This window comes from Sander lucioperca, chromosome 6 (genome assembly GCF_008315115.2).
Source record: "Sander lucioperca isolate FBNREF2018 chromosome 6, SLUC_FBN_1.2, whole genome shotgun sequence".
Classification (NCBI taxonomy): Eukaryota; Metazoa; Chordata; class Actinopteri; order Perciformes; family Percidae; genus Sander; species Sander lucioperca.
In genome coordinates, this window is record NC_050178.1 from 35,010,455 (window position 1) to 35,024,361 (window position 13,907).

Sequence of the window (13,907 nt, forward strand, 5' to 3'; positions counted from 1 at the left end):
TCGTTAAACCTGACACATCCAGAAGAACTTTACTGCCACCCATCGACGAACTATTTTCATAGTTTACCGTTTAAACCCCTTTATATACAGCTCATGGTAAACAACTAGTAGACTAGTACATTAAGTTTGACCCATTTTACACTTACCTTTCTTCAAATGACAGATCTTAATGTCCCTTTCTGATTTATGGTCTTTACGGCAACATATTTTACTACGGAGCCGGTAAGTGTCAGAAAACAGCATACAATGTTCCATCTGCTCTCACTTTTCACAATTGTCCAATCCTTTATATTTATTTGTGTAGATTGCACTAATCACCCTTCAGCTGAAACTATAAGACAGATGCCAATAGCTAAGCTCAAACATTCTGTGATCTGTGATGAACGCTGATTAGCTTGATTTTAGTGCAGCATTATGATCATTAAAAAAATCACTGATTTCAAAATGTTTTCGATTTTAGAGGTTTCTTGTTATGAGGATGCTCAGTGTCTCTGTGAATTTGCTATATATATATATATATATATATATATATATATATATATATATATATATATATATATATATATATATATTTATACAGTATAAGAATTGCTAATTATAAATCCAAAAGAGATTTACCATCCAGGCAACTGCCCCAAGGCCTCAGATCACCAGGGGCCCCAAAAGCTCTAGGCTTCCTGTGGGTCAAATAGTTTGTGGTAGCCTAATTTAATTGAAATGTTATTTGGAAATTTGCACCACTAAAGTTTAGTGTCCAAAATCAACCAACATGATATGAGTTTTAAGGTTGGTCATGAAGAGGACCCTTAAAATTTAACCATCGTTATTTCAGTTTTATGCGTGGATGCTGCATATTCATAAATCAATGAGTTTAATTAAATTAACACACTGCAAATCTGGCCTGCTAAGAGGTTAGGAAGTGAGACAATTTGTTAATGGTGGACGTGGAGGGACAGTGCAATACTGAGTTTGTTAACAGTGGAAGTGACTTGCTCTCCAAATGCTTTAATACATCTTATAACTTATAACAAAAGTAATGGACATGTCATAAATAACTTGTATACAGTTGATCAGTGTACAATAGTGGGCATTATGAATTAAGTCTGCAGGCTGAGTTATATGGAAATTAATGGACCTCTGTACTTGCATTGTGCATTATATAACTCGTACTATAAATGTCATCACAATGCACATTCATACAAAGTATTGGTGTGCAATTATGAGTACATCAATATAATTGGAGTTTGTACTGTATAAAGGTGTGTCACATACTAGATGATATGTGCTAATTTAAGGTTTGGGTATGACATTTGTTAACTAAGTATAAATTGATTATGTTTGTTGCTATGCAATGTTTGTTTTTTTATTGAGGTGCATTGCATTTCACCACTAGATGTCCCTGCAACACACTGTTTCTGCTATTTGACAGCTCAGAGTGAAACTGAGTGAAATTATGTGATAGTGGCTCATCTCTGGCAGGATGTGGTCATAACTTAAAGTCAAAGCAAAACGTTTTCAGCTCTTATAATACATGGCTAGTACCTAGCTGCTAGTTGATGAATGATCATCTCACACTGTTCAGTTTGTCACACTGTATACATTTGCTGTCAAAGGGCTGATCATTTAGTTTGCCTCATTGTGATAAGGCAACATTCAGGACTATTGTATGCTGCTAACATAGACTAATTGTTTTTAGACACCATCTCTGTCATTGTCCTTTGCTCCACTTGTCCTTCCTCCTCCTTAGTTACTCAAACACACGCCTAACTATTCTTCTATTCACATTTTGATTCACTTCCTTCCTCCCCGTGTGTCTACACTTATTTCAGGCTCCAGAGGAGGGCTGTTGTATAATGATGTGGCTCCACTATTGTCCTCTAAAAATGAAACACAGTCTCTATTTATAGCGAGAGTGTATTTAAAGTATGATATTGTAGACGCTGTGTGCATATGTGAAATGTTATCTCTGCATTCTTTCAGACACTTGAGCTGTGAAGTTATAGGGCAGCATTGTCAGAAAAATATTGTTACTGGATGTTAAACTTGACATGATGACTAAACATAGATGTGTCATTAGTCACATACAGAGACAGGCAGAACTTGAGTTGTGTTAACTGAGAAAAAACTTGTTTGGGAAGGTCAGAGTTGTTTTCCTTCTAGTTTTAGTGACTTTCTGTTTTCTCAAAAATGGGGTTCCTCCCACTGTGTTTGAAATCTGAGCTCTTTTGAGTTGTGTTTGGATTTTGTTGGCGAGGCAGACCTCTTTTGCAGAACCTCTGGTGGCTGTGGTGGTGGTAGAATGGGGTGGTATTTTATCTGGGGATACACACAGCTGCCTCACGCTACCTACTGATGTTTATTGATGCCATTTTTTTAGACTAGAAAATAGGGGCTGTCATCTGTGAGTATGATTTGTTTGGAGGAGTGGAAATTTGTGTGGTGCTCAGCTCAGTTTTTTTTTTAGTGTTTTCCAAAAAACAAACTGCCAATGAATAGTTACGAGTTATGTTAGGGTGGTAATAGGAACCTTTCTTACTTATCCCTGGTTACCACTAGAGTTTTCACTGGCCCTTTACCATTTAGAATAAACAGAGAATACATGGAAACAAAGAGTTGAATGTTTGTAAGTAGAAAAAGCTACTTGCAAACATGAATGTATTGTAAAAAAAAAAAAATAATAATAATAATAATAACCTTGACAGATGCAGAAACACCATTATCACACCTTCCCTTTAAGGTTTCTCATGAGCTTTGTTTTAATCAAACATGACCTAGGCTAAGTGATGATGAGGGATTATTGACAAAGATTGATGCTCATAACTGGTGGGAAGACAGTATCTTTTGTTCTGATAAGCTCCATCTACTGAGGCTCTCCACTGTGGCTCAGTGACTTAAATAGGAAAGCCTGGAGCTTTTGCAAGCAAACATTTTACAGACAAGAAGGAGATACTAACCCCAGAATAAAGGCACAAATAGATCCTCATGCTCCTGTGATAATCTCTCTGTACTATACCCATAACTACTACTTGCACATGATCAATGCAAGCAGGGATCCAGTAACATTCACCCCAGCCTCAAGCCCCACCAGACCCAGACAGTAAATAAGTGGGCTGAGGACAAACTGCACCCTTTCTGGTCCAATGTGGAAACTCTGAGCCTGCTCCTCCATTGGAATTTGGGAGGAGTTTAGCTGCTGCGTGGCCAAACCAAACCTTGGAGGAGTTTCTGGAGTGGGAGTATAATATTAGAAAAAAAATACACAGAGGATGCATTGCATGTTATATGACAAGGCTCACAAAACCAAAAAATAATATACCATAAAGGTGTTCTTAAAAAAGCACAGAAGCTGTGGCCACATTGGAGCTCTGATATGTGTTTCATCCTGCTTTAAAAAACTCACATTTCAAAATGACGATTGTTAGACTTTATAGCTGATAACTGCTGCTAATTGGCATTTGCTCAAATACGAATCATCTCTAATAATAATAATAATAATAATAATAAACTTTATTTATAAAGCACTTTTTAAAACAGAGTTACTTTACATGGAAAAATCTAAATAAAACAATTCAGCACAATACAATTAAATTAAATCAGGCCACTAATACAGAGAATAAAATACCCAACAACCAAATAATAAGATAAAAAAGTGTGAAATAAACAAATAGAACAGAGTGATTAGAACTAAAGTGACATTAATAAAATGCTTTTTTTTAAGTTTTAAGAAGTGATTTGAAATATGATACTGCTTCTCCAAGCCCCAGATCCTCAGACAGGAAGTCCCGAAGTCAAGTGGCCTTGACCGCAAAAGCCTGGTCACCTATACTTTTTAGGAACAGCCAGCAGAACCCTGCCTGAGGATCTGACGCTACGCCCTGGCTCATCGTGGAGCAGCAATTCAGCAATATAACTGGGAGCCAGCTCATGAAGTGCTTTAAACGTGATCAGTAAAGTCTTAACATCAATTCTGTAGTGTGGTAAGCAGTGAAGGGAGGCCAGAAAAGGGCTAATGTGATCTTGTCTTCTGAATTTGTTAAAACCCGAGCAGCTGCGTTTTGTACTAACCAAAGGCGTGAGATTGTATTATGGCTTAACCCTGAATACAGTAAATTACCATAATCAAGAAGCAATGATATAAATGCATGTATGACCTTGTCGAGATCAGTGCCAGAGAGGAAGGACCTCATTTTGAAGCATCATTGGAAAACACCCAGGTTTCAGCTGCACGTTTAAGAATTGCACACAGGGAGCTAAGTAGTTCTGTAGAGAAGGCATTGGCTTTGGAGGACCAAATACCATTATTTCTGATTTATTTTCGTTCCGCTGGAGGAAGTTTTGGAACATCCAGCACTTGGCTTCTGATAGAAAAGACATAGACGTAGGTGGCCTTCACTGGTTTGGGACAAAAATCAGAGTTTAATGAACGTTGTGTTTGCGAATAACATGTCCTAGTGAGAGCAAGTATGTAGAGAACAGGGGGTCAAGGATGGAGCCCTGTGGGGAACACCACTGGTCGGAGGTGCCACTGAAGATCCAGGCACCAACAACTACTGAAAAAGTTCTATTTGACAAGTACGATTGAAACCAGAGGCTGACCCATTTTTCAAGGTGATCCAACAAAATTGCACCATCGACGGGATCAAATGGAGAGCTATGATCAAGAAAAATTTAAATAGCACAATCACCAACATCAGCTGTTAGAAATAGATCATTTGTAGCAGTGTTTCTGATTTAGTCTTTCTATCTTTTGTATGTCAAGGGTCTCTTGGTCTACACAGAGAGTCTTCAGTTCGTACTAATGATTGACTTTGGCCTTTCTAGCAGCATCAGTTATTTTAAAGAACAGTCTCTAATGCTGTTGAGGTATTTCAGACACACATCCTGAGTAATGTCATGCTTTCGTTTCCTTGACAACATTCAACAATATGTACCTGTGTCAGATGCAATAATGGGTTTTTACCATCCATTAATGAGTGCATTGAAGGCGGTGATTGCCTGTCTGTTCAGTGGTCTGAACTGTTACCGCAGACAAATTGAATCCAGCCAGGTAGATCTCCTGGGGCTATCCGACAAAACTGGTTCCCCTGCATGCATGCCTGCCACTGGATTGCAGAAACTGTTAACTGTTAACAGCCTGGGGGAGCAAAGAAGGCTTAAAGATCTAGCCCCACATTCCTAACCTCTCTCTGGGCTATAAAATGTGGAGCCCCAACAGTCCAGCTCCTCCTCCTCCTCCTCCTCCACCTTCTGTTTGTTTTCTGACTCCCTTCTTCTGCTTCAGAGTGGAAGAGCAGCCTGACAGGATCATACCATTTTCCAGCCACAGGGGAACTCATTTCGTTGAATAAATGAGAAGCTGCATTCATTTTTAGAGCTTTGAGCTTCCTGCCTCCCTGTGTTTTTTGTCAGTGGACTGACCCGAGGTGGAGGGGAGGGGGTGTTCAGCAAGGGAGAGAGTGAGAACAGCATTTTGAAACCCAGCTGATCAGAGCTGTGATGTGCTGCCACAGACGGAGAGTGAACGTGACTGGGGAAAAAGAAAAGAGAAGATAGTAGAAAGCAGCTGAAGTCTTAGTGATTTTAAGACGAAGAATATACAAATAGAAGAGTGGAAGAGAAATGTCTCCTCCCTTTCATGGAAACCTGGGAACTCGTGTGAAGAGAGAGGCTCTGTGGAAAGATGTGAGAGCATTTGGCAGGGTGGAAATCTGAGGAAGAACACACACAGAAAAGGATCAGTCAGGCTCTGGAAACCAGTCCAGTGAGTCTTTGAGTTGAAAAAGGTTGGAAGAAAACCCGTGGAAAGAGAAGTGATGTCTTGGCTGTCACCCGTGTCATGGGCCAAATGGACGTGGACGGCGGTGCGAGGGGGAGAGGAGGGAGAGGAGGATGAAGAGGGGCAGGAGGCCAGCGAGGAGAGAGAGCAACGTGGAGAACGAGGAGAGGAAGAGGAGGAGGAGGAGAGATCTCAAAGCTGCAGGCAAGTGTTGTGCTGGAGCCCTGAGACTACTAACACTGTGGTTTACACTGGCTGGACTGGAGGATGGGGCATTTTTACATGTGTGTTCATGTGTGTTCCTGTGTGTTCATGTGTGTGTGTCTAATATTATGAAGGTTAGGAAAAGAGGAGAAAAACACATCTGTTGGTTTATCTGCATTTTTTGTTTACATGCAGAAATGGCAAATGAGTTATGTTGTCGTGCAGCGCTGAGCACTGACACATTTCTGGTGTGGCTGTGGTTTAGCCTGTCACAGGGTTTGAACAGCATGTTTTTCTGAGCCTTACTGACACTACTTCCTCATTTCTGTGGCTTCAGAGAAGTAACACACACTCCAACACTGCAGCCAGGTACGGTTTAGTTTAATGATGTAAACATTGCTCACAAACATGACACATGCTCAAGGCATCATGGCCCTGTTGTCTCTGTTCCTCGTGTCTGCTTTGATAATGTATTATCTTGGCCATTGTTTAAAGTAAAGATTCACAAGACGCTTTTTTGTGCTGACTTCCACACCTAAACATTTTATTGACCAGATAATGTATCACTACTCTACCTTAAATGCCAAAATCTATGTTTGGTTACTATCCCAGCAGTTATCTAACCAGATGGTTACTCTCACATCAATATCTAACTGCACTGTGGCTTCCTGAAGTGATCAGATCAAAATTGAGTGTTGCTGCTCTACAATGTTAAAATCACAAGTCAGTGTTGAAAAGGGTAAACTGTATTCAGTTGCAATGTTAGCATCTCATTTTATAATATATACTTCATACTGTATAGTGCTAAAAATGTGAAAGGAAAGAGTGCCTATTTTCTCTTTTTCTCTATCTTTTACTTATTCTTTTTTTTATGGCCATTTCTGCCTTTAATGATAGGACAGCTCAGACATGAAAGGAAAGAGAGAGGGGGAAGACATGCAGGAAAACTGTCACAGGCCATACTCGAACCCTGGACCCTCTACATCGAGGAATAAACCTCTATGTGTGCCTGCTCTACCAACTGAGCTAACCGGCCACATTATTTTTCTTTCTCTCCATTACTGGCATGAATCAAATAGTGCCAACTGTGTTGCCAATAGGGCTGCCACCTCTTAGTCGATTAGTCGACTAATCGGTCTCTTTGGTCTTAGTCGACTAAGATTTCTTTAGTTGATGAGTCATTTTTTATGCTTATTCATGCTTAATTACTCATTTCCAAGAAACTTATGAGCACATTTCTGGTAAGCACAAGATTTAAAGTGGTGCTTTTGCAGGATTAATTGTGGAGAAACTCAGTTTTACAGATGGTTCATTAACTACATTTATATTGTGCTTTTCTAGTCTTAATCACCTCTCAAAGAGCACAGCTCTGTCGATTACATCAACTAATCGATTAATCGACAAAATCATATAAGTGTTAGTCGACTAAGAATTTCTTTAGTCGAGGACAGCCCTAGTTGCCAAAGCACAATACAACATCAGAAGAGAGAGTAAATTAGTAGATTCAACGCAGAACCATAAATCGGCCTTAAGGTGTAATATAGATGGATTTTGGACAGTTGAGACTTGTAAAGGTACATCAAAGTCCTCTTTGCATATGGTACATAGTACTAGAAATATCAAAATGTATATTTGGTTATATTCAGTACACTTCAGATTTGTATCTAAAACAGCATTCACACTTTATCATTTTTGCTTTTTTATGCAAGTAATGGCTAGTTTTACCCCTAGGATTCAAATAGAACAACGTTAGAAGGTAACATCACACTTTGGTTGAACTGCTACATGCTGTGATGAAGGGGTCACGCATAGGGAATAGAAGTAAAGAATTGCATTTGTCCTTTACTTGCACATATTGCACATTTTAATGCAGTTAGTGCAGTTCTGTTAATGCAAGTCGTCTTTCGCAGTGCTGATTAAGACTTTTGCTTTTTGAGTACAGAGTTCCAGTATTTATAATGCGATCACTACTCCTCAGTTATATAAGGATTTTTCTGTCCTCCTGCGTTCTCATGTTTTGAATGTTTGGAAAGTTCATGCTCTCTCTCTCTCTCTGGCTTCCACAGCTCTGACTCAGAGGGTCATTTTGGCACTCCTGAAGCGGCAACTCCTGTCCGCGCACCCCCAACCTTCCCAAGAGAGCTGGAGAACAACAACACTGATGCAGACAAAACAGGTGAGGCCACTGCTGAGCAAATAGCGCAAGAGAGAGAGAGAGAAAAATATAAGGAGAAGCAGAGTCGGCATACTGTTCAAGAAGTAAACACACAGCAGTAACACCTCGGGGTAGCTGAAGGCTCTCATTAACATTACAAATATCAAACAGATCAGAAGAAATAAGTATTTTTCACGTACACGGCACATATTAAGACAGTGTCCCTCCTTGAAGTTGCCATGGAAACAAGAGTCTTTTGATGTTGCACTAAAAATGTTCAGACGTCACATGTGTGTGCATGTGTTTGTCTTTGTAGTCAACAAAAGAAAAAATGTTTCTAAAATGCAACAACTAAGTCATTTTTCTATGATAACCTAATCGTTTTAAATAGCACATTTTTGACAAATATGTAACTCCACTACTGTGTCTGAACTGTGTGTATCAGGTTCACCACACCAGAGTAATTGGATACATATGCAGTCTGACTGTTTCAGGAATGTACCTACGTACTGCATTTTAGCTTTAAATCCTGCCTTTTTAAACTATAAGTGCCATTATACAAATGTGTTTTATTACAGGTAGCTAAGGTTACTAATACTAAGCAGTGAAGCATGTCCTGCATGCTTGGTAGGTAAGCTGATATGCACACTGAGTTTTGGGTGGGTTTTGGGTGTAATGATGGCGGAAGCACGGTCATTGTCATTTGTATCACTGAGAGGAGGAGCCTATAGCAGAGTGTGGGAATGGCCCTTGCTCTGGAATTCAACAGGTTCAACAAAAGCTTTGGTTCGCCCCCTTTGGAAACTGATAGAGGTCACAATGAGGGGAGTGACTGAACAAAGCTTGTTATCAGGCTGAAACCATCTCGCTTTTTAAGGAGGTTTTTAGGAGACCATGCATTAACGTGAGGCAGTTGCTTTCTTGGTAGTAGTAAATCCTTCCTGTAAAACAGCTCCAAAAACATCTTCCAAAAGTGTACTTTGTGAAGGACAACCAGAATGGAGCGTGGAGGGAGTTCACTTTTGTTTCAACCACAAACGTCCCTTCCTGCAGCTGCGAATCAGGAAGTTAAAGTGCCTCTAAAAACTTTCTTTGAATGTAAACATGCTGGCCGTGTTTGTCTGTGTCTCCGTTACTACATCAGCATCAGTCTGTACGTGATGACAGTTTATAAATATTGAATAGATAGTTGAAGACTTTGTCAAAGCCAAAAAGGCACCATATATTAACTTGATTACATTAACAGGTGAATACTTGAGGCTTGCTGTGTATGTTTCCTGGATGGATGTATCTATCTGTGGTGAAATGCATGATAAACTGACTTTTTTTAAAAAGAAATGTAAAGATAATTTTTTGGGCTTTTCCGCCTTTAATTGATAGGACAGCTAGGTGAGAGAGAGGGGGAAGACATGCAGGAAATCGTCACATGTCAGATTCAAACCCTGGACCTCTGTGTCGAGGCATAAACTTCAAAGTATATGTGCGCCTGCTCTACCCACTGAGCCAACCCGGCCACGATAAACTGACATTTGACAATTTATTATAATATTATTTCTATACAATTATTTGAATACTATTCAGTAATGATTTGGTTTTAGAAATGTTTTAAATTCAAAGATAATTTATATGATATAGATGTGTTTGAGTGAAACCAACTACTATGCACGGGGAGATAATACTTTTTATACTAAAATCAATTAAGTATATCATGACAAAATGGTAAAAAAGACCACAACAGCTGAGTGAGATTGACCCTGCTGTGACATGTTCTGCCTTTATAAACAGTATGAGAGTACCAAAAGGGAGTCTTATAATTTTTCTGTTGATTATGCATGTGGATATGAATGAGGATATGTTTGGATGGGCACGTTGGTCTGCAGGAATACTTGACTTGAAAATGACACTCTGGCGACATACTAATGTGAGTGGAAGTAGGTAGAAACAAAACGGCTGCGCTAGTCTCCTAGCAACATAATATTACATGAATATGGCAAGTATGACAGGCATACTAAGATATGTTTATGTGTCAGAGTCCCTGGGGGCAATAATTACTCCACAGCAGCCGCTGTACCTGTTGTCCTCAACACAACACAAAATACATCATAACTGTCTTTTTTTTCTCTCTCTCTATTTTCCAATGCACTACTTGGTTTAAATGTCATGGCCCTCATAGAAAGACATCACCATGGCAACAGCAGCAATAGGAACAGTTGGCCGGCTAGGAACCAATCAGATGTCACTTGCATCTGAGATTAGATTTGATTGGAGATCATTATCATAGGGAGGGAGTGTGCATGCAGTTTCACTTTTTTATTTTTAAAATATTGTTATTTTTGTTAATTCTGGTGTTTTTTTCTTCTCACATTTCTTCTTCAGATGTGGATCAGGAGGAGCACATGATAGTGACTGCTCCGGTTTGGGATCAGGATATTTTGCTCAGCCACAACATGGGTCAGGATGAGCCTGCGGTCCCCATGGGTGGCCCACTGGAAGTAAACATCCAGACCCTGGAAGCAGAACAAACAGAGAATCTTCCAGAAGACTTGGGCTCTGTGCCTGTCCCTGCTCCATCCTCAGTGAAGGAAGCGCCTGAAGTGGCTAAATGCACAGCGCCATCCTCTGAGCCATCCCAAGTCCCAGTCCCCGTCCTAGTGGCAGATCCTGTCCCCGATGTGGCTCCAGGTCCTGTTCCTGTTCCTGCTCCAACCCCAGAACCAGACTCCGTTCAGAGCAGTGCACCTGCAGCCAGACCAGTTTCAGAGCCCCATGAGCAGAAACCTCTTGTTGAACCAGAGCCACAGTGCAATGGCCTCGACCAGACAGAGCCTACTAAAAAGACTAAAACCAGCAGGTCTAAGCCTCCATCCCTGAAGGTGAAGGCCTCGCCGAACGAGCTCGCACAAACAAACGAGGAAGAAGAACTTCCTCTTCCCAAGGCCACTTACAAATTTGACCCTGACCAGCTGGATGACAGCTTTAACCCCTTCACCTGCGGCGGATCCAAAATCCAAAACTCTCCCCCACCGTTCGGTTCAAGCTCTCTCCCCAGACTCGAGCCACTCGGTAGCTCCTTGCCTGTGTGTGAGGCCAGCTCAGCAGCTCCAGCCGAAGCGGAGATGATGGAGTCATCGTCAGAGTCGAAGTCTGTGATGCTGGAGTTCGGTCTGGACGAGGGGACAGTCAGCAAGCCACCTCCGAGGAAATTAGGTGGTAAAAAGACAATCAGCAAACTTGCAGCTAAGAAGCAGAAGGCCAAAGGATCAGGGGCTTCCTGCCGACCAGCACCAGAACCCACAGTGTCAGAATCAGATTCTCAACCAGCATCAGAACCAATTTCTCAACCAGTGTCAGAACCAGTTTCTCTACCAGTGTCAGAACCAGTTTCTCTACCAGTGTCAGAACCAGTTTCTCAACCAGTGTCAGTACCAGTTTCGGATCCTTTTCCAGAAACTGCTTTGCCAGTTTCAGACTCTACTACAGTTCTGAACCTTGATGATATTCCTATTCCTAAATCGGGAACATATAACTTTGATCCCAGTCAGTGGGACGACCCGAACTTCAATCCGTTTGGTAGCAGTAGCACGGTGAGCAGCTCTCCAGTGCTCCCTAAGAGCTCCTACAGTTTCAATCCAGACAGTTTTGATGAATCCGTGGACCCTTTCAAACCCTCCAAAACTATGAGCGCAGAGGACACGTCCAGTAGCGCCCCTCAGCCAGAGACAAAAGTGAAAGACGGAGGCAAACAGAAAGCAGGGCACCCAGCGGGAGAGAAGAAAGTGAGACAGATTCCCAAGAAAAGCAAAGAGAGGACAATCATGTAAGTCTACAGCAAAATGAAAATGTTCTATCCCCAGGAGTTTGCAGATTTGAGATTGTAACATTATCATCAATAATAAACATTCAGATTTTTATTTTTATATGTCATATTAGGTTTAGATCCACTCCACTGAGCTTGCTTTTTCTTTAGGTGGATGTGTTTGCTTTGAACACATGCCAAACACTAACACTGCATACTGGCCATTGATGCTGTTTCCAAACAGGTTATATATAGGCTCTTAAAAGTGCTTATAGCTGCAGTGCTTTGGACTAATTTTAGCTTTTCCAGGTCTGTCGGCATCTTGTGTTTATGCTCAAACTTTAAACTATCTAACATGCTAAGCTGAATGCCTTAAGTCACTCACACACTATCCTTTGTCTCTTCCCCCTGATCTGCTCTACATTCCCTTTATCAATATCCCCTTCATCCTCCATTCTTCCTCCTCTTGTCTGTTACGCAACCTCCAACCTCTGCTTTCGTCCACTTCTATTAGCCCCAGGACATCTGAACAAGTCAAGTTTCTCTGTTTTCTGTTGTAAGTACTCTCAACTATCGACGCTCTCTTTCATGCATGCTGGCTTCTCATTTTATTCTCATCGTGGCATGTGCTGTGCCAGAACTGACTGTTGAAGGAGCATGCGAGGGGAAATAATCCTTAGTTTCACCTCAACTCACAAGGCCATACATCATCAAGTTAATTTGTCCCGTCTTGTGATCCCTCCAGAAATGCTGACAGCTCTATGGTTGTAAAAACAGGAGTAAGAAAGAGGAATTAAACTTTTGAAGGACCACTATTTTTGGATCTATGTATTCTGACACTTGTATCGTCGTCATGTGCTTGTTTTGTAGGAATTCCTGTAAAGTTCAGAAATATGATGAGAGCCAGTCCTTGGTGCTTGACGTGTGCAATCAGGTAATGTGTGTTTTTCTGTGTGATGTTGTGTCAGCTGAAATGTGAAACCTTACCGTAGTGACACTGCAATGTCCATTATTATGCAGCTGTCCAACCTCTCGGACACACACACACACACACACACCCATACACTATGATACAAGCTAACAGCAGCATCAGCAGTGGCTCCAGCTCTGCAGTGCCTGCTTGGCATGGTGACAGATGTGTGACTTATCACTCTGCAGTCAAATATTAGTCTGCTGCTCCAATGTGCCCTTAATGGTATCACCTCCTCCATCCTTAGGAGATATCCTCAAGATATTGTGTAACACCAGTCTCTTAGATAACGTTTTGTAACACCATTTTTCAAGGCCCACCAATGTTACCTCAGTGCAGTTGGAATATATTCATGAAAAAATGGATATTTGGGATTGTGATAAGTGATACTTGTGTATGTTCTAAGTAATGTACTGTATCCACATTTGTTCATGAAATTTTGCAATCCACAATAGTACATATACTTTCCTATGTAGGAAAGTTTTTATAAAAGCTGCTAACTAAATGCCTTTCTTCCTGTAAGTCCTGAGTTATATCGTGTATTTATATATAGTTATATTTAATATTTGATATATCTGAAATAAATCCCATTATAAGGTGGATCCTATCTTCCTCCTTGTCTCCAGGAGGAGGATGAGGTGGTGGCTCAGACCCCAGAGATCACTAAGCGAGTTCATCACGCCACTGATGAGGAGAAGCTTGCCTCCACTGGCATTGTGGGCCAAACAACAGACAGCCAGGAGGAGAGAGGAGAACCCGAATGCAATAAAGCACCTGCGAAAAAACAGCCAATCAATGATATATCTGTTATGGATGGTATGTTTGGAACCCCCCTTTGCTATGTGTAAAATAAGATTTACAGCAGCAAAAAGTGAAAAGAGAGACTTTTTGACAATGCTAAATATGACACTTTTTTCCCTTTAAGTCAACTTTAGTGGAAGGACCAACTGACCAAATGTTCACAAAGCAATGCACATTTTTATTATGTGAAACAAACAGCCCTAGT

At 40.8% G+C, this 13,907-nt stretch overlaps 1 protein-coding gene across 6 annotated transcripts in view; it reads left to right on the top strand.

Moving 5' to 3' along the window:
• LOC116034330 (transforming acidic coiled-coil-containing protein 1-like) overlaps nucleotides 1-13,907 on the top strand; it is a 32,714-nt gene that overhangs the window by 12,658 nt on the left and 6,149 nt on the right. For 2 of the 6 annotated variants that reach the window (XM_031277000.2, XM_031276990.2), the window contains exons 2-6: nucleotides 8,047-8,156; nucleotides 10,512-11,952; nucleotides 12,446-12,487; nucleotides 12,802-12,865; nucleotides 13,528-13,717. In XM_031277000.2, the coding sequence (XP_031132860.1) occupies nucleotides 10,532-11,952; nucleotides 12,446-12,487; nucleotides 12,802-12,865; nucleotides 13,528-13,717 (1,717 nt within the window). In that variant the 5' untranslated portion in view covers nucleotides 8,047-8,156; nucleotides 10,512-10,531. Of the gene's footprint in view, nucleotides 1-154; nucleotides 223-5,315; nucleotides 5,981-8,046; nucleotides 8,157-10,511; nucleotides 11,953-12,445; nucleotides 12,488-12,801; nucleotides 12,866-13,527; nucleotides 13,718-13,907 lie in introns of those variants that run through there. The other 4 variants (XM_036001801.1, XM_036001802.1, XM_031276972.2 and 1 more) reach the window with 4 other exon arrangements.